General features: G+C 44.5%; 1 protein-coding gene across 3 annotated transcripts in view; it reads right to left on the reverse strand.

The window, feature by feature from the left end:
- Positions 1–10,341: 10,341 nt before the first annotated feature.
- Positions 10,342–18,971, reverse strand: part of gramd4a (GRAM domain containing 4a) — a 45,010-nt gene continuing 36,380 nt past the window's right edge. For all 3 annotated transcript variants that reach the window (XM_015956671.3, XM_015956679.3, XM_015956687.3), the window contains 14 exons: positions 18,073–18,208; positions 17,749–17,774; positions 17,562–17,653; positions 16,399–16,490; positions 16,228–16,276; positions 16,076–16,147; positions 15,944–15,987; positions 15,763–15,872; positions 13,049–13,203; positions 11,719–11,863; positions 11,519–11,612; positions 11,345–11,435; positions 11,185–11,253; positions 10,342–10,665 (listed from right to left, as the gene is read on the reverse strand). In XM_015956671.3, the coding sequence (XP_015812157.3) occupies positions 10,555–10,665; positions 11,185–11,253; positions 11,345–11,435; positions 11,519–11,612; positions 11,719–11,863; positions 13,049–13,203; positions 15,763–15,872; positions 15,944–15,987; positions 16,076–16,147; positions 16,228–16,276; positions 16,399–16,490; positions 17,562–17,653; positions 17,749–17,774; positions 18,073–18,208 (1,286 nt within the window). In that variant the 3' untranslated portion in view covers positions 10,342–10,554. The remainder of the gene's footprint in view (positions 10,666–11,184; positions 11,254–11,344; positions 11,436–11,518; positions 11,613–11,718; positions 11,864–13,048; positions 13,204–15,762; positions 15,873–15,943; positions 15,988–16,075; positions 16,148–16,227; positions 16,277–16,398; positions 16,491–17,561; positions 17,654–17,748; positions 17,775–18,072; positions 18,209–18,971) is intronic.

An 18,971-nucleotide genomic window follows, 5' to 3' on the forward strand; every position in this document is an offset into this window, starting at 1 on the left:
CCAAAAATATAAAAAGTAGGCCATCACGTCTTTGGTGAGTACAATAGTCATACGATATAACGGTGTTGCTATTGTGTTTGTCTTTGTTCCATCTTAAAATTGTCCTCCTTGTTGATGTTGTGGAAATGGCCACCCTAGTTAGCAGTGTTGCTGCAGTCATGCTAACGAAACACTGGAGTTCAGAAGTACCAGTGCGGTTCCAGAGAGAGGTTATTTTAGATGAGACCTATGTTATTTAAACACGAGTGTAGGACACGGATATATGGCCCAGGCCTTTTGCTGCAGCTGTAAATGCAATTTTCTGTAATAATTAAGAGCACAAAGGTAAACAAAATACAATCATTCACAATACTAGCAAAAGCAGCTAGCTTGTTTTATGTGTTGTAGTGGAGTGGATTTGGAAAAGCCGTTCTACCGCGTCCCTTGGGGGGCCCTATAAAATACGCAAGGATGACTCTTCTGAATTTTTTATATTCTTAAAATTATTTTGTTTTCCTATTATCCCATCCCTTTAAAGTTTTTCCAACTGATTTGGACACTTGGAGTTTTGTGGGACATCACAACTCAAGAGGTTTCTAAAGTCAAACTAAACTCAGATAAAAAAATAAATAAAATCCTAACAAGTGGAGGTAGAGACTAATTTGGGATTTACGTACAACCTGATCCACTAATAACATTTTTATTTTCTTGTCCTTTGCTCATACACTTGGTAGTTGTGACCTAAATAGATGAAAGTGGTTTTAGTGTGAATTTAAAGAGGACATGTTGACTTACCAGTGATTAGGAGGTGAGTTGCTGCTTTGAGCTGTCTGAAGTGGCTGGGAACAGGAAAATGTTCACTTTTCAGGCTCGTTTCTGCAAGTTTACATTTACAGGTAATTTAAAGGAAGCTCTAATAAGTACACACGGTTTGACATAATAATGTATTTATTCCTGAAGTACATGGATAATGATACATGTACATGACTGTGCTGGAGGATGTAAAATAAACGTTTCTAAACATAATATTTTATCTAAATAAGTCACATTTCCTTTCTGGCCGAAACAAAAGAGAGACAAGAAGAAAAAGTTAGAAAATAACTCCAAATGAGTCCTAATGAGCCTGTTTATAAGGCTACATTTGTGAAGTGTGAAAATGGTGAGCATGAGTGACAGATGTGTTAATGTATAAACTAAATAAAAACACTAATGTGGCTGCATACCTGTGGGCAGAGCAGAGGTTGGGCTGAAGGTCCTCAGGTGTTCCACATTACCCCAATCAACCAGGTTTCCTGATCAACTTGAGGTAGTCACCTGAAATAGTCTTTAAGGAGTTCCTCTTGAAGCTCATCAAGAGAATGCCAAGAGTGTGCAAAGCAGTAAACACAGCAAAGGGTGGCTATTATGAAGAAAATAGAATATAAAACATGTTTTCAGTTATTTCACCATTTTTGGTTAAGTATATAACTCCACATGTGAACATTCATAGTTTTGATGCCTTCAGTGAAAATCTATCAATGTAAATGGTCATGAAAATAAAGACAGCACATTAAATCAGAAGGTGTGTCTAAACTTTTGGTCTGTACTCTACCTATTTCCAGAGTCAACTGGATATTAAAGGTCCAACAATATAAATGATTCATAATTTTATGGAACATTATACATTTTTGGATGACTTTCATATTTATTGAAAGTTTGGGATGACTTACAAAATGCTGCACGATCATAAAAGTAGTTTAGACTACTACTATTATTATGTCTCTCACCTGAGACGCCTTGCAAAAATCAAGCCTATGCTGTCAAGAGCCCACCTGGAGCGGGTACTCCATGCTTTTGTAATTTCTAGGCTTGATTACTGCAGCTCTCTATATGCAGGGTTGTGTCAGTCATCACTGCGTCGCCTACAGGTTGTGCAGAACAGCGCAGCCAGGTTCCTGACTGGGACCAGGAAATGGGACCACATCAGTCCGGTTCTGGCCTCCCTGCACTGGCTTCCGGTTTGCTATCGTTCACAATTCAGACTCCTCGTCTTTGTTTTTAATTTCTTCCAGGGTGGTGCTCCCCCCTATCTGGCCACGCTGCTGAACAGACACTCCCCATCACGAGCTCTGCGCTCTTCTGACCAAGGCCTGCTCGTTGTCCCTCAGTCTAGGTGTCGTACTCGCGGGGACCGGGCTTTCTCAGTCCTAGCCCTGTCACTCTGGAACCAGTTGCCACCCTCTGTTAGGCTGTCTCCATCTCTGCCAGTCTTCAAGAGTCACCTAAAAACCCACCTCCTCCGCTTGGCGTTTCCTGAACATGTTTGAATTTGTCCCTCTTTTATGTTGACTTTATCTCACAGTTTTCAATAGTTCACTTTTTCCCTTGTTTTACACATTTGTCTTCTACTAGAATGTTTCACCTTTTTTGTAATTTGTAATCTGTAATTTGAATTGCTTTTATTTTATGATTTATTCACTTTATTTAACTTTGTACTGTACCATGTTCAGCACCGTGGGCTTCCTGACAGGGTTGCGGAAGGCGCTTTATAAATAAAGCTTTGATTTGATTGAAAACCATGTACATGTCCTCAGTGGGCTTGATGCTGTCTTCAGGGAGACAAGATGTGCTAATTATCCCCAAGATTGGTTTTCTCTCAGTCAAAAAAAAAAAAAACCTGATGTGAGTTGAAGTGTGGCCTTTTAAAGACCTAGCAAACTCAGCTCTGTTCAAAGAGGTTTTCATGTCTGAATCTTAAGAAGGACAGAAGAGTTACAACCAGAACAAGCCAAGCAAGACAGGACTCAAACAGCAGCGGTACCAGTCAGTCTCCTCCACGTAAACACTGGGTCATGACATTCGCAGCAGTCTGCAAGACATTTCTGCTTGCTTCTCCTGTCTTCATCTAAACATCGGCTGTTAAGTCATAAACACACGCACGCAGGCACGCACGCACGCACACACACACACACACACCTGCATCTCTAGCATGTCCTGTATAAATATCGTTAAAAGCAGCCAAAACTGTCCCCACATGGCACCCACCAACCAGGTTGGGTAGAACTCAAAAACATCAAATTACTGAATGTTAGTGTGTGTGTGTGTGTGTGTGAGAGAGAGAGAGAGAGAGAGAGAGAGAGAGAGAGAGAGAGAGAGAGAGAGAGAGAGAGAGAGAGAGAGAGAGAGAGAGAGAGAGAGAGAGAGAGAGAGAGAGAGAGAGAGAGAGAGAGAGAGAGAGAGAGAGAAGCAGAGTGCAGGTAGAAACATAGATTTGCATAATCGTGTGGTTGTATTCTCACTTGGCCTCATGCATGAGTGCCTGCATGTGTGTGTGTGTGTTTGTGTGTGTGTATGTCTCCAAGCAATGGAGAACACAGTTCATTCTGCAATAAGCAAACTTCCGTTAAAATATTCATGAGTGAATGTCTCGATGGGGGTGCAGCAGGTTAAGCCAGGTCAAGCTCATTTAAACAGTCGAGTGACTTAAAACTCTGGAGAGTGACGGTCAGCTCAGGTCAGAGGCTGAAAAAATAAAAGTTAGGTTAAAATAACAAAAACCCCTATTTTATTTATTTACATTTTGATGATGTTCGGATCTCCTAAAACAACCTGCAACCTCAGAAGAATGTGATGGTGACCTGCTCATCAACATTATTGTTTCCAGGTTCATTTAGCAGCACTGAGCATCATCGATGGTGAATGGAGACATATTGCCCCGTGTCAATCCTTGACATTAAGAGCTGCACTAATTACTGTCATGTGTTACAGCTCCCCTTTGTGGAGAATTACAAGTACTGCAGCTTAACTCAACAGTAACATCACACAGATTTTGCACATGTGCTGAATTGTTTGTAGGCTGAGATGCTAACAAAATATTAGCTGTAGCATTATTATAGAAGAAATCTGAGACCATGGTCTTGATTCGGAAAAGGGTAGAATGCCTTCTCTGGGTCAGGGATGAAGTCCTGCCCCAAGTGGAGGAGTTTTACTATCTCGGAGTCTTGTTCACAAGTGAGGGAAAACTGGAGCATGAGATCGATAGATGGATTGGTGCTGCATCTGCAGTGATGCAGGCATTGTACCGGTCTGTCATGGTGAAGAGAGAGCTGAGTCAGAAGGAGAAGCTCTCGATTTACCGGTCAATCTACGTTCCTACCCTCACCTATGGTAATGAGCTTTGGGTAGTGACGGAAAGAACGAGATCACGGATACAAGCGACCGAAATGACTTTTCTCCGCAGAGTGGCTGGGCTCTCCCTTAGAGATAGGGTGAGAAGCTCAATCACCCGGGAGGGGCTCGAAGTAGATTTGCTGCTCCTCCACATCGAGAGGAGCCAGTTGAGATGGCTCGGGCATCTGGTCAGGATGCCTCCTGGACGCCTCCCTGGTGAGGTTTTCCGGGCACGTCCAACTGGGAGGAGACCTAAAGGTAGACCCAGAACACTTTGGAGGGACTATGTCTCTCACCTGGCCAGGGAACGCCTTGGGATTTCCCCGGAGAAGCTGGCCCCAGTGGCTGGGGAGTGGGAAGTCTGGGCCTCTTGACTTAGGCTAATGGCCCCGCTACCCGACTCCTGATAAGTGGATGAAAATGGATGGATGGATTATCATAGAAGGACAGACATACAGATTATGCAACAGAGACCATCGATCTACATTTTTTGTTATGCTAGCACTAGCATTGCAGCACAGTTAGCCACCTTTGGAAGATTTTTACTATCATGCATACTTTGAGGAGCAAGCTAAAAAAAACATTTGGTAACGCTTCCTTTTACAGTCCCCTAATTACTAAGTACATGTGTGGTAATTACACAGGGCAGCAGTAGCTCAACAGGTTGAGCGGGTTGTCCAGTAATCGGAAGGTTGCAGGTTCGATCCTGGCTCCGGACAGAGAATGCTGCTGTTGTGTCCTTGGGCAAGACACTTAACCCACCTTGCCTGCTGGTCGTGGTCGGAGGGACCGGTGGCGCCTGTACTCGGCAGCCTCGCCTCTGTCAGTGCACCCCAGGGCAGCTGTGGCTACATCGTAGCTCATCACGACCAGTGTGTAAATGTGTGTGTGAATGGATGAATGATACACTGTAGTGTAAAGCACTTTGGAGTCCTTACTCTGAGAGGTGCTATACAAGTGCGGGTCATTTATCATTTATCATAGCAAGTTAAAGTGTATTATTGTTTCGGAGTTCTTAAACAGTTATAACCATGTAACTCAGGTTCAATTCTAGTTTTTATTTTCATTAACCATTCCCAGTAAATACTGCTTTACACAATAATTACACTTTGTTACAATTATACACTTTAATTACACAATAATACACTTTAACTTACTAAGTACTTACATGGTAAGTACTTAGTAATTAGGGAACTGTAAAAGGAAGCGTTACCTAACATTTTTATGGTGAACAAAGGATATTACCTTGAAAACTTTGGCCCTTGACTTGAAAGGTTTGGACACCCATCTTAAAAAGTCAACATAACTGTTGGCCAGTTTATTTAAAGGAAACCTTCCGTCTCATAAGGTTCCCTTGCAAAGTGCGTATTCTCAAAATGTCTGAATCTAAATACGAAGAGCGTAAAAAACCAGTGTGAGCGTCAACACAAGACAGAGGGAGAGACCAAACATCGGCACGACTCTTGAACAAGTAACTGTTTTCAGACATAGGATTGAACTTCCTCATTTGGTCTTGGAGACATTTAAAACGCATGCTGTGCTGCAGTGATACCCGGAGCTCAGCAGCAGCTGAGCTCACACACTTTGCCTCCTGTTGCCCAGACTTCATTACACAGAAAACAGCTGGAGACCTCTGGGAAGGTTGTGTGTGTGCTCATGTGTGTCCAAGTCATAAGGGAAGGATTTGGACCTTATTGGCACTGGTGTGTCACTTGTTGACCAAGTTGGCACATCTGTTCGTCAAACCTTCCTCTCTTTTCCCAAAAACCAGAGCAGCACAGGAATGTAGATGAGACCGCTGACCCAAACGTGACGCTGTGTGTCCTCCTTCCACTGGCGGTGGCCTTGGAGACAGGAACTCTGCAGGCAAAGGGAATGTGGAGACTATAAACTCACATTTAAAAGTATCTTAGAACGTACAGAAAAGAAAATTGGCGTGGTTATTTTGTGGTAAATTTAGCACCAGTCATTGATCTGACTAGGCTCTGAAAATCCTCCCTGGATAAATGTGGATGTTAATGAGGAGAGAAACCATTCTCATAACGTAAACACAAGTATGCTGACATAGTAAGATTCACTAATGAATGGCTATTAAGCTTGAATAATGACCTAATTAAAAGAAATACTTACGTTCAATAAATCACGTGGACGTGGTGCCGCTCAAGTGCTTCTGGTCTATTATGGCCTCATAATTATTTATGGCACATTTCTATTGCAGATGAAATGTTGTGGATATTCATTAGTACATGGGTAGTTTGAGTGTTTGCTCAGATACAATCCGCTCCGGGTTTCAGACCTCTGACATGAATGAGAAATGATTCACGCTTCACGTGTGTTGTGCTTTTCTGAGTCAGAGGACTCCAAAGTACTTTACACTAGTCAGTCATTCATTCATCCATTCACACACTGATGGTGATTCAGTTTGGCTAATTTAAGTGTTTTTAGTTATTAGTTTCTAACAGCAAAAGACAAACAGATTCACTTATCTTCACATCTTTTTCCATATATGGACTTCCTTTCAGCAGTGGCTTAGAGTGGGTCAGCAGGTCTAATATAGAAAACCACTGTGTGTAATATATACTGCTCAAAAACATATAGGAAGACACAAATAAGACATCCAAGATCTAAATGAATGAAATAATCTTACTAAAGACTTTGTTCTTTACATCATTGAATGTGCTGACAACAAAATCACACAATTATAAATGGAAATCAAACTTATCAACTCAAGGAGGTCTGGATTTGGAGTCGCAGCCAAAATTAAAGTGGAAGAACAGGCTGACCCAACTATGATGCAATGTCCTTGAAACAAGTGAAAATGAAGCTCAGCAGTGTGTGTGACCTGTATGACCTCCCCACAATGCCTGTGCATGCTCCAGATGAGGTGGTGAGTGGTCTTCTGAGGGATCTTCTCCCAGACTTGGACTATAGCATCTGCAAACTCCTGGAGTCTGTGGTGGATGAAGCGAGACATGATGTCCCAAATATGCTCAGCTGGATTCAGGTCTGGTGAACAGGCGGGCCAGACCATAGCATCAATGCCTTCGTCTTACAGGAACTGCTGACACACTCCAGCCACATGAGGTCTAGCATTGTCTTGCTTTAGGAGGAACCCAGGGACAACCAGACCCTATTATAATAACCAGACCTCCCACAGCTGTGGGGATTATGTTTCAGAAGGGGTCTGAGGATCTCATCTCTGTACCTAATGGCAGTCATTCTACCTCTGGCGAGCACACAGAGGGCTCTGAGGCCCCCTAAAAAATGCCACCCTACACCGTTTCCGACCCACTGACAAACTGATCATGCTGGCGGATGTTGCAGACAGCAGAACGTTCTTCCCAGCATCACCAGACTGTCACGTGTGCTCAGTGTGAACCTGCTTACATCTGTGAAGAGCACAGGATGCCAGGGGCCGTTTTGCCAGTGGAAAATGCCAAACGTCCTGCACAGCATTGGGCTGTGAGCATTTGTGACCCGCTGTAGGTCGTTCTGCAGGGCTCTGGCACTGCTCCTCCTTTTCCTCCTTTGTACAAAGGCAGAGGTAGCGGTCCTGCTGCTGGGTTGCTGCCCTCCTCCACGTCTCCTGGTAGCGCCTCCATGCTCTGGACCCTACGCTGACAGACACAGCAAACCTTGACACAGCTCACACTGATGTGCCATCCTGGATGAGCTGCACTACCTGAGCCACTTGTGTGGGCAATAGACTCCATCTCATGCTACCACTGGAGTGAAAGCACCACCAGCATTCAAAAGCGACCAAAACGTCATCCAGAAAGCATCAGAACTGAGAAGTGGTCTGTGGTCACCACCTGCAGAACCACTTCTAGGTTGGGGATGTCTTGTTAACTGTCTGTAATTTCCACCTGTTCATTCCATTTGCACAGCAGCATGTTGTCAGTTGCTTCCTAAGTGGACAGTGTGATTTCACTGAAGTGTGACTGACTTAAGAGGTACATTGTGTTGTTTAAGCGTTACCTTTATTTTTCTAAATCATGGTGGCGACCATTTATAAACTTATGTCACATTGTTCCTGTTTAAAAAAATGTAACTGATCACATTTTTCATATGAGAATTGAAAACTACAACAACAGGCTTAAAGATGAGGAATGGGTTAATATTGGTTTGCAGAGCTTTATGCTCGTTGTTACACTGACACCATGTGGACGAAGAGGGGAACTACACCCCAAGAAAACAGACCCCATCATGTCTTAAAACTCATTTACTTAAATGAAAAAAATGTACATCACATTCTTTTACAATGGACATGTTTTTGTTTAAAAACCCAGTTTTTTCTCTCTGTACATTTTAAACCTTAAAAAGAACAATGAAAAAGGAACATGTTAAACGACTCTGCAGACTTTCACCAACTCTGATTTCTGTTTTAATCTTCATCTGGAGTTAGGGCTTGTGTTCGGACCATGAGCTGGGAGATTTCTGAGCAGAGGGAGCCCTGGAGGTGGAACACAAACGCTGACACACAAGATCAGATTATCATGATTTCCTGATGATTTTAGAAACCGATTACTAAATATTGTTCAGATTGATGGAAAAACAATAAAACTGAAAAATTGCCATTTTTAAACTTAAGAAAGGCTGAACAGGACAGTGTAAATGCTATCAGAGGCTTTAAATACTGCTGCGTGGGTCATGTGAGGGTAGCAGAACCAATAAGGGCGAAAGCAGTCCAGTCCTCATTACTCCAAACCAAAGGAATTCAAACTAGGCCCGCTCTAAGACAATAATACATTTTCTCTTCTGTAAACATGAGTGTAGGCAGAACAGTTTTGGCAGAAGAAAAACAAAAACAGCTCAACATTCTGTGCTTTACGTGAGAACAGCTCGGTTCCGCTCCAGAACACCAACCGAGAGTTCTCAGTGATCGATTCCAGAAAAGGCAAACGTTTTTAAACAAGGGCGAGCCGTCTGATCGCAGCGAGAGGACGGAAGAGTTCATCCCTAAAAGAAAAATAAATACGACACCAGGAAGGCAGCCAAACGGAAAGCAAACATCCGCCTGAGCCGGTCAGCCGTTTACCAGCTTCATATCCAGCTAGAGGAACCTCGACGTTTTAGGAGTGAGGGCAGTTCTGAAGGGCAGTTAATTACGATTCTCTGCTCCCATGGAGGATCAGACATCGTTGTTCCCGTTTTAAACGTTCAGGTTTCTCATCTGACGGATGGATGAGGAAGCTAAACCCTGTGCTGCTGTGGAGGAAAACCAAAGAAACCTCCACTTCTGGATTGCACTCATCTCTAAAACTGATGGAGTTTGGCATGAAATCCTGCAAGAGCAAAGACCAGCTCTGCTCTTGGGAAGGGCGTTTAAAAACAGAGTCTAAATCTGTATCCCGTACAAGAGCAGTCACTAACAACAGTAGCTTAGCATCATCGTTTCTAGGCTTAAAAATGGAATCCGGCTAATTAAATCCTGATTAGATGAACCCAAACAGCGGAGCTATTACACAAGTGCAATCAGAGGCGGCCTTTGTTAGCAGGCTTATACATCCAACTCCTGAATACTGACCGATCTGGATGTGTGAGAGGCCTCCCACAGCTGTAGGGATCACGTTTCCTCCTTCAACATGAGACGTTTGAGGGCTTTTTGGGCTAATTTAGCAGAACTTCACCCAAAGACAACGTAGAACAGCTGAGGGTGTTAACGTTCTGGTAAAGTGCAGGAAGAATACCAGTCATGTAAAAAAAATACACACGAGGAGATGTGGTTCCTATCTGTGCCATGAGTAGGCAGTCTGTGTTGTGCTCTCCACCTGGTGGCTAAAGAAGTTTCCAAACGAAAGCAGGCTAAAGATTTGTCACGTTTCAGGAATCAACACCAACACACACATTAGCAGAGGTTTCAGCATTGTCTGCTTGGCAGCCGACAGCTGCTGCTGAAAGGTATTTTAAAAAAGCACATGGTAAGAAAAGGGCTGCCTGTCGTGTGTCGGACATTTTCACAGCTAAAAACACAACACACTCAGACGGGTACACTGATTATTGTGATGAGCTATGCCAGGAGGCACCAGTTTACCGACTGCTGCAGGTTCTGAAGCTGAAACTAACAGATGTGAGGGTTTTAGTCTCCCTACCACAGTGGGCATCACTCCAGTGACCAAAATCAAAAACAGAGGACAACTGAGCCACTTAACACACACTCACACATGCTAACACAGAGACGAGTAAAGCGAGTGAGTCTGTTGGTCTGTGAGGTTTGAGAGGAGAGCCGGCTCCTCGCTAGTCCTCTGACTGATACAGACTACTATTCCCGGTCCTCCACTCAGATCCCATCCAGCATAAACGCCAAATCCGCCCGCCAAAGCCCGGGACTTCTTTTAGGATCCCTGATGCGACGAGGAGAAAGGAGGCTGTAGAGAAGGCTCTCTGCCTGGGTCTGAAGCCCCGCGGTGGAGGAGAGCAGGCAGTCTAGAGCTCTGTGCTGGCTGGAGGTTTGGAGGTGGTCAGGATCTTCATGTACTGAGTGAAGATGGCCTCGAATGCCTCGTCTCTGTGCATCATGGCGCCGAACACCAGCGGCTGGAGGAGACGCAGCAGATCAGGGCTTTGAAGCTTGTTTTTGGACAATCTTTTCCTTCATATATAATAACATCAAATGCAGATGTGTGTTCACACACAGGTTTGTTAAGACTAAGATTGCTCATCAGTTCAACAAAGCATGATGGGCGGTGTGTCCACACAGATGACTTTAGACTTTTTCTGTGCCTGGCACGCGCTAACTGCAGCGATCCACCAATCATGATCGTTGAATTGGTTCAAGTCACTCGTGTGAGAATGAGGGTGACTTTGAAACTCTTGGGTGGTTTGAAAAAAGTGTTGTGTGTCAACAAGTAGTTTGTAAAGTCTCACCTGCGAGACAAATTAAAGCATTAAAAAAAGATTGATAAGTTCAGCCGATCGCTCGACCTTCGTTAGGTTTGAATTTGGTTAAATGAGATGAATCCACTTTTGCCTTTCAGCTGATCATCAAACCCTACAGCTTTATTTTCTGACACTTGAATTTAAACGTCTAAAAGCAGCGGACACAACACGCCGTACCTTCTGAGTAGAGGGCGTGGCTATAGAGATGCCCATCCCACTTCCTGGCAGCACTGACAACACCTTGTACTGTGGAGGAAACAAGTGACACGTTCAGAGGAACATAGATATCTCGAACGCGTGGTGTTTCACACAAGTCTCAGATAACCAGAGGGGATACCTTCTGGATGTCGGTGATGTCCACCAGCTTGATGACTTTGTTTTTCTTGGAGGAGCTGGATTTGGAGCTGGAGCTCTCAAAGCACAGGTAACTAATGGGAGGAAAACAGGAGAAAGGCTTTAGAAAGGGGGAGGTCTGCTCTCTCACAAGTGTGAGGCTCTAAGCTCCACCCACTTCTCTGTGACGTAGAGAACTCCGTTCCTGATGTAATCTGTGGGCATCTTTCGGTCTCTGTTTATCAGACAACACCTCCAGCCGTTCTCACACACTGGCAACAAAAAACAAGGTTTCATTAAATGACCTAGATTGTGTTTTCTTTCTCTAGACTTTATCAAGTTCAGTTGATTTTGCAGCGCTGTAAAGCCTCTTCTCACCCGCCAGAGGGCGCTCTGACTCAGGCAGGCTGAAGATCTCATGGAAGGCCCCCTTCTTCGTGCTGTGAGAGCGACCAGTCTCTTCCTCTCGACTCATGCCACTCGGGATGGTGGCCAGGCTGCCCCGAGATACCACCGGCTGAACCTGGGGGGGCACAGGGAGGATAAAACAAGAAAATGGCAAGAGAATGAAAGTAAATGGAACAAAGGATGAAAAAAAGGGGGGAGAAAGAGAGGAACAGGTCAGAATCTGATTACTTTTACAGATACGAGCATCAGAACCTAAAGCAGCGACTGCACCTGGTTCAGGTGTGATAAGAAAGCTCAGAGTGAGATGGATATTTCTGCAGCTTCCACAACGACAGGAGGATAAACACAGATGTAATGAACTTCTCACTGGTAACATCTACAGGGTCACAAGTCCTACATTACAAACCAGCTGAGCTGGGGGCTAACACACGCTAACAGCAACAACAGGAACTCGTGTTTATTAAAGCAAACAGCAGAGTTAAATGAGCTAATCAGTCATAAATGAGCTAGTCGGTAACTGCTACGTCTCACGGAGCTTCTACAGCCGCGGGTCAGAAATGTCACCAGGTCATCCACAAGGATTTAATCAAGCCTTAAAATAACTTAATGTTAATAATATTTAATATGTTTACTCAAAAAATACAGTTTGGAAAAAAATAATAAAGCAAACCTGTCCAGGTTCTGCTGAGTGTTGGTTGACATTTTTGATCACTTAATAGCAAGTGGTTCCAGTGTCACACACACACACACACACACACACACACACACACACACACACACACACACACACACACACACACACACACACACACACACACACCTGTCTTTCCTAACCCATATTCGAACACTAACCATTGCTGATCTATTCCTAACCCTAACCTTGACGAAAACTTAATGCACACCATACACCCCCCCCCCCCCACACACACACACACACACACACACACACGCTGAGGTGAACTCATAGGACACTTGAGGACAGAGACACCAGAATCCCCTACCTTCTCAATGCAGGAGAGCTGAGAAAGAGACAACAAAACACACCTGTGACAAGGACACACTCTCACACACACACACACACAGTGATGGGTGTGATGTTTAATTATGGGAATGAGGGTATTTTGGTACTTTATTGATCTCCTCTTTGCTCTACTATGTAGGGGTGGTGGGGGACAGTTAGAGGCAGACACACATCTAAAGGTGGTTTGAAACATCAAACACTTCAGTCACATGATATGTAGAACCTGAGACTTGTGTGTTAAATGATGTATAATGAGAGCTGGGGGTGTAGTCCTCATACCCGCCGTGACACGGTGGCGTTGGTCCTCTCTTTGAGCTGGGGGTCTGTGGGCAGGCTGTTCCACACGATGTATGGGGTGTCGTACTTGTCCCGAAGCTTTGGGCAGCTCTTAAACAGGAAGTCTATGATGAAGAACTTGATACCAGCGTACACACCTGTGGAGACCAGAGGACTTCAGCAATCATCTCCAACAGACTCAGGCCTGCTCTAATGGCTGTTTGTGTCTAGCAGGGACATCTGAGACAACAACTGTCCAGGGACTCATTGTCTACAAGAAAAACTCTCAACTCAGTGTCTACATGCATGCGTTTGTGTGAACTGGATGTGCATGTATTCACTAAGCAGGTGTCTCAGTAAGATCCCAGGTGAGATCCTACCTGATGTTACAGACCAGCTAGTTGGACCACAAAGAGCCCGACGGCATCAACTTGATTTCTCTAATTTATTTTATTTACTCAGTTTTATCGTTTTCACCTAGCATGTGTCTTACGGTCGATGAATACAACTTTATCCAACAATTCAAAATACAAAAAAATCCATTACTTGCATTATAATTGTTTAATCAGAGACTTCTGCTTAAAATCTGCCTGTAAACCCAAAATATTTCAGTGTTTTTCTAAAAAAGAAAAAACCTCACATAAATGTTAGATGTAAGAAACGACTTCCTTTATTAAAATAAAATCACTTAACACATTCTCCAAAAGGTCATGTGATCAGTATTATTACATTAATAAAGTATTAAACTGTTGCTTTATTTCATAGGAAGTTTCATTGTGTTAGCCTAGAAACCTAGACTGCATGTTAGATTAGCCACGCTCCATAGGAGCCTCAGCAGGCCTACCATTGGCCCGAACGGTTTTGTGTTATGCCAATCACAGCGCTCAATCGGTTTGGTGGGCGGGCTGATGCAGCGGAGCAGAACAACGAAGATGGCGGCGGCTCGTTTTGAAACAGCTTTAGCTTCAACTTTGCACTGTTTTTCTTCGTTTTACTTTGAGTCAAGAGCAGATAGAGGTCTTTAAATCCTTTATTTAGAAAAAAAGATGTATGTATCTTCTTTTATGGAGTAAGGTGAACTGCCCCCTGAATGACATCCGTAGCGATGAGTATGTCACACTGTTGTCCAATAACAAGTGGAGACAGTCTGAAAGACAACCGGAGATTCTGCTCCACGACCGAGCCCGGTCTATAGGTCGTGGCTAGACTACAGGATGGTTTGCCATGCCAACATCGTGTAGCTTCAGGCTGCAACATGGAGCTAGCTGGCTCCAGTCTGAATAACATTACCATACATAATAACACATTGAAGTAACACTTGGCACAAACAGGTTTCACTGTTGTCTTGTCTTAGCTAAACCTCTCGTTCTGCCTTGAATAAGCTCATGCCTGTTTTCATGGTTCGCCGAAGTTCAGACCAACTCCAGCACAAAAACTCTGATCTGTAGTTTGTTGTTCTGATGGTATTAGTGAATAGCCTGTATTTATAGCGCCTTCTTAGGGTTCTACGACTCCCCAAAGCGCTTCACAACACAATCACTCATCCACCCAATCACGCGCTGGTGGGGATGAGCTACAATGTCGCTGCAGTTGCCCTGGGGTCACTGACAGAGGCAAGGCCTGCAGAACACAGACGCCACCGGTCCCTCTGACCACCGCCAGCAGGCAAAGCAGGTTAAGTGTCTTGCCCAAGGACACAACAGCAGCATTCTCTGGTTGGAGTAGGGATTGAACCGGCAAGATTAGATTAGATTACTACAATTCTCTCTATGCCGGGCTCGGTCAGTCATCACTGTGTCGTCTTCAGATTGCACAGAAAAGCACCGCCAGGTTTCTGCCTGGGTCCAGGAAGTGGGTTCACATCAGTCCTGTGCTGGCCTCCCATCAATGGCTTCCTGTTTTTTATCAGGCACGTTTTAAACTCCTGGTTTTTGTGTTTAATTTCTTTCAGGGCAACGCCCCTCCTTACTTAGCAGCGCTTCTGAAGACACATTTGCCTTCATGCACTCTTCTGATCAGGGCCTCCTTGTCGTTCCTCGCACCAAGTGTCGAACTTGTGGGGGCCGGGCTTTCTCGGTCCTAGCCCCATCACCGTGGAACCAGCTGCCACCCGCAGTTACGCCGTCTACCCCTTTGCCGGATTTTAAGAGTCGACTGAAAACTCTTTATTAGCATTTCCAGAACATGTTTGAAGTCAGCTTGCTCTTATGTTACTTTTAGTTCTTGTTTTTAATTCCTGTTTTATTCCTTGTTAGGTCGCTTTCATTCATTGTTTTATCCTTTTGCTTTATGCTCTACGTTTTATGTCCCATGTTTTAACTTCTCTTTTTATGACTATGTGTCCTTTTACAATGTGTTCTAGCGCCTTGGGCGCCCGAAAAGGGTTGTGGAAGGTGCTATACATTAGTAAAGCTTTGATTGATTGCAACCTTCCGATTACTAGACAGCCCGCTCTACTTCCTGAGCTACTGCTGACCCTGGTGAACAAATTGTGCTAATAAACCTACTGAAAAGCCCGCGGTACAGAAAACACGACTGGGTTCATCGTCAACCAGATGGCAGGAGCACAGCATAACTTATTACGTGATTCACTACTGATTTCCCCCCCCCCCCTGCAATTTTAAAAATTCATATTGTGATTTGTTTTTCCAGTATCATGTAAACTGATGCATTTTCACAGCTTGACCATAGACCATGGAGATGGTGTAGTGTCTCACCCATCATGAAGCCCACTAGCTTGAACGGCAGGACGCAGGAGGAGATGAAAGCCACCCACATGCCGATGTAAAGTTTGCGGGTGCTTTCAGGCTGCACCCACATGAACAAGCTGCAGCACAGACACATCCGTCAGGGTTCAACACCGATCAAAGCTGTGACCTTAGAGGGAAATAAACTTACTTCTTAATCTTCTCCAACACATCCGCCATCTTACCAAAAAGGTTCTGCAAAGACAGATGAAATCAGAAATGACTGACCAGCATTTTCTTATATTTCTAAACAGCTGAACTGTTCTGTGAAACTTCCTCCTACCTGAGCTTTCTGAGCCACATCAAGCACCAGCTGGAACTTTTCAGACACAGTCAAGTCTTCCTTTGGAGGTTCCTGTTTTAAAACAAGTCCAACCATCAAAACCAGCTACATGCAACCTGAAATCTGGTCCAGAAAGTGGGATGTTTTCTCACCATGGGCTCAGAAACCTCAGGCACAATGCTCCACTGGATCCTCCAACCTCTGACGAAAAGTAAGGAGACGATAATTAATGTGCGAGTCAACAAATGGCTCTACTATCCTGGTACTGATTCAAAACATCCTCTCTGGATTTTGATCAACGACATGAGGCCGTGGTTTTATACCTGGCGATGAGGTAATTTAAGGACAAACGCAGGATGGCCAGGAAGAGGAACATGGGAACGGCCCAGCCATGCCAAGCAGCGTTCATGTAGATCTAAAGATCAAACACAAAGCAGCGCAGGATCACTCATCACTTCAACATTCATCCAACCAGTTCAGTCAAAACTCTAAAACCCTTTTCAGATTGACATTCTGGAATATGTGCGGACAATTCAGTCCGGTTTTTAACCAGAACTGTGTTTTCAGACACACCACTTTCGTACCGGAACTTGTCCTTTCGGCTGCCTTCACACAGCAGGGAAAATTTCCAGATGTGTGTATGTGTGTGTGTGTGTGTGGGGGGTGGGGGGGGGGGGGGGGGGTGGGAGGGGGGGGTCGGACTTATGTTAAGCATAATTGTGCGCACACGAAGATGCATAAGAGACCTGTATGATGAAGCTCAATGGTTAAAGGAATCACTGAAGCGGTGTGAAACGCTCCGTCGCGGGTCTAGACGGTACCGTAGGAGGCGAGCTGCCGTGGTTCGCCGCATGCTACAACAGCGGGCTATCTAGGTGCGCACAGCGTCCCCCGGTCCCCTCCTCCCTGTCCGGAACTCAACCTCGCCGGTCTGAAGCAGCCACCCTGTCCGTAACAAGTCCGGACCTGTTACTAGGGGCTTCGTCCGGTTAAATTACGGAAAAGGTTATCTGGATGTTTGTATTCAGACACAAAGGTCTTACGGACAGAGTCCTGAACATTTCCGTTTTCCATGGCCTGTCTGAAGGGGGCTTAAGTCAGTCTGATAGCGAAGCACTGCCAGTTAATGATGGTTTTTGAATGAAACCATCTTCTTTTAAATGCGACACTACGACTAACGAATGAACGCAGAAGGATCAGAGGCTTTCTTCTGTGGCAGCAAGTGATGTTACCAGAGCCCTGCTGTACACCCGGGCAGTTCTGGTGTTAGTCGGGTATCCTCACTGACTCTGGACATTAATAAAGAGCTAATTAGACCACAACAGCCTCCTAATCAGTCACCTGGAGCGCTGCCAAATTATATTTATTTAAGGAACAAAAAAAGCACCAAAATATTTTCTTTTGCTTTTCTAGGCATCTTTTGCTTGAAGGAATGATAAAACAGCAAGAGGGTGTTTATTAAAATGAAGATAAAGTGTGAACTCACTATGAAGGCAATAGCTGAGGTGTAGACAGAGTGCCAGTTGGATAAGGCCGAGAGGTTCCTTAAGAAGTTGGTGACGGGCCTGGCTCCTCGCTCTGAAAAACACGATCGTTTATCTAATTCACACAATACTCTTGTGTCCAGTAGAACTTTTTATGACATCACAACAGTCTCCGCTCTGAGTACTCACTGAGTCGCCTCATGTTCTCCGTCAACCTGAGAGGGAAAAGAATAAGGATTAGAAACGAGACAAGGGGTGATTTTTGTGTGGGAGGAGGAGGAGATGATGCTTCGTAAATCTGCCAGGACTCACGGTTCTTGAAACAGGAGGTGAAATAACACGCTGATATAAAAGCATCACCTATTCAATGCCAATGAGCATTTACAAGAAGAGTGAGTCATGTGCCGACCGGATGAACGCTCTCTTGCCTGATTCTACGTCAGCCGGAACAGCAGCAGAGTCGGTACCAAACACAGAACCTTCGCGTTCTGTTCCAGAGCACATCTCACCTACCTTTTAGCACTTAGCGGCTCCTCTGCCTCCACGGTGCTCTCCTCCGGCTGGAAGCGGAAGTCTTCGATGTAATCCCCGAAACGCTCGTAGAGCCACTTCTGCAGGCGAGAACTCCAGACTTCCTTCTGCTGTTTCTCTGCTCAACAGAACCGATGGATCGTTAGGCTGAGACGTGATCCGCTCCATCCAACAGTTAAACATTAAGGTTTGGATTGATGCATCACATGAAACACTACAGAGAAGAGAGTCCCCATGGTTGTGTTGTTTAACATGATAAATACTGTTCAGTGTTTCCTAAACTAAAGAAGAAAAAATGTTTTTACTAAAGACTAAGATCACTTCTTTTTCAATACATTTGCAGTATGCTGGTGAAGGTTCTCAGTCATCCAGGTCATGATAATCCAAAAGGGTTCAAATGAAGGCAACTGGACTTCTTTGGTTTCTTGAAGATGTTTTGCTTCTCATCCAAGGAGTTTTGTCAACACATCTGCACTGTTGTATAAATTAATGTCTTGTGAGGTGATATCTGTGGGAAAAAAGCTCTGGAGCTCCTGTTTCAGGAAGTAGAAGTTTGCCGTAGTAGTGAGGATCCAAACATGGCAGCATTTGGAGTCTTACTTCCTAATATTTGGCGCCTGATTGGCTAACAGCAATGCTAGCAGTGACTCCAAGTGCTTTGCAATGTTGATGTTTTATCTCCACAAGAACGAAAGCCTGAAGACGTTCTGCCATGTGGTGGTGTTGCTAATGCTAACAGTTAGCTTCTACTAGCTGAGACGTTCACCGAGACATCCATTTTTCAATGTGAAGTGCAAACACCATATGCTTTTTTAAAACCTAGTTTATACTCCTTCAGCTCTGCAAGGGACAGACGAATACACATCCACAGAGACGGTTTG

The sequence above is a fragment of the Nothobranchius furzeri genome, chromosome 1 (genome assembly GCF_043380555.1).
Source record: "Nothobranchius furzeri strain GRZ-AD chromosome 1, NfurGRZ-RIMD1, whole genome shotgun sequence".
NCBI classification, from domain to species: Eukaryota; Metazoa; Chordata; class Actinopteri; order Cyprinodontiformes; family Nothobranchiidae; genus Nothobranchius; species Nothobranchius furzeri.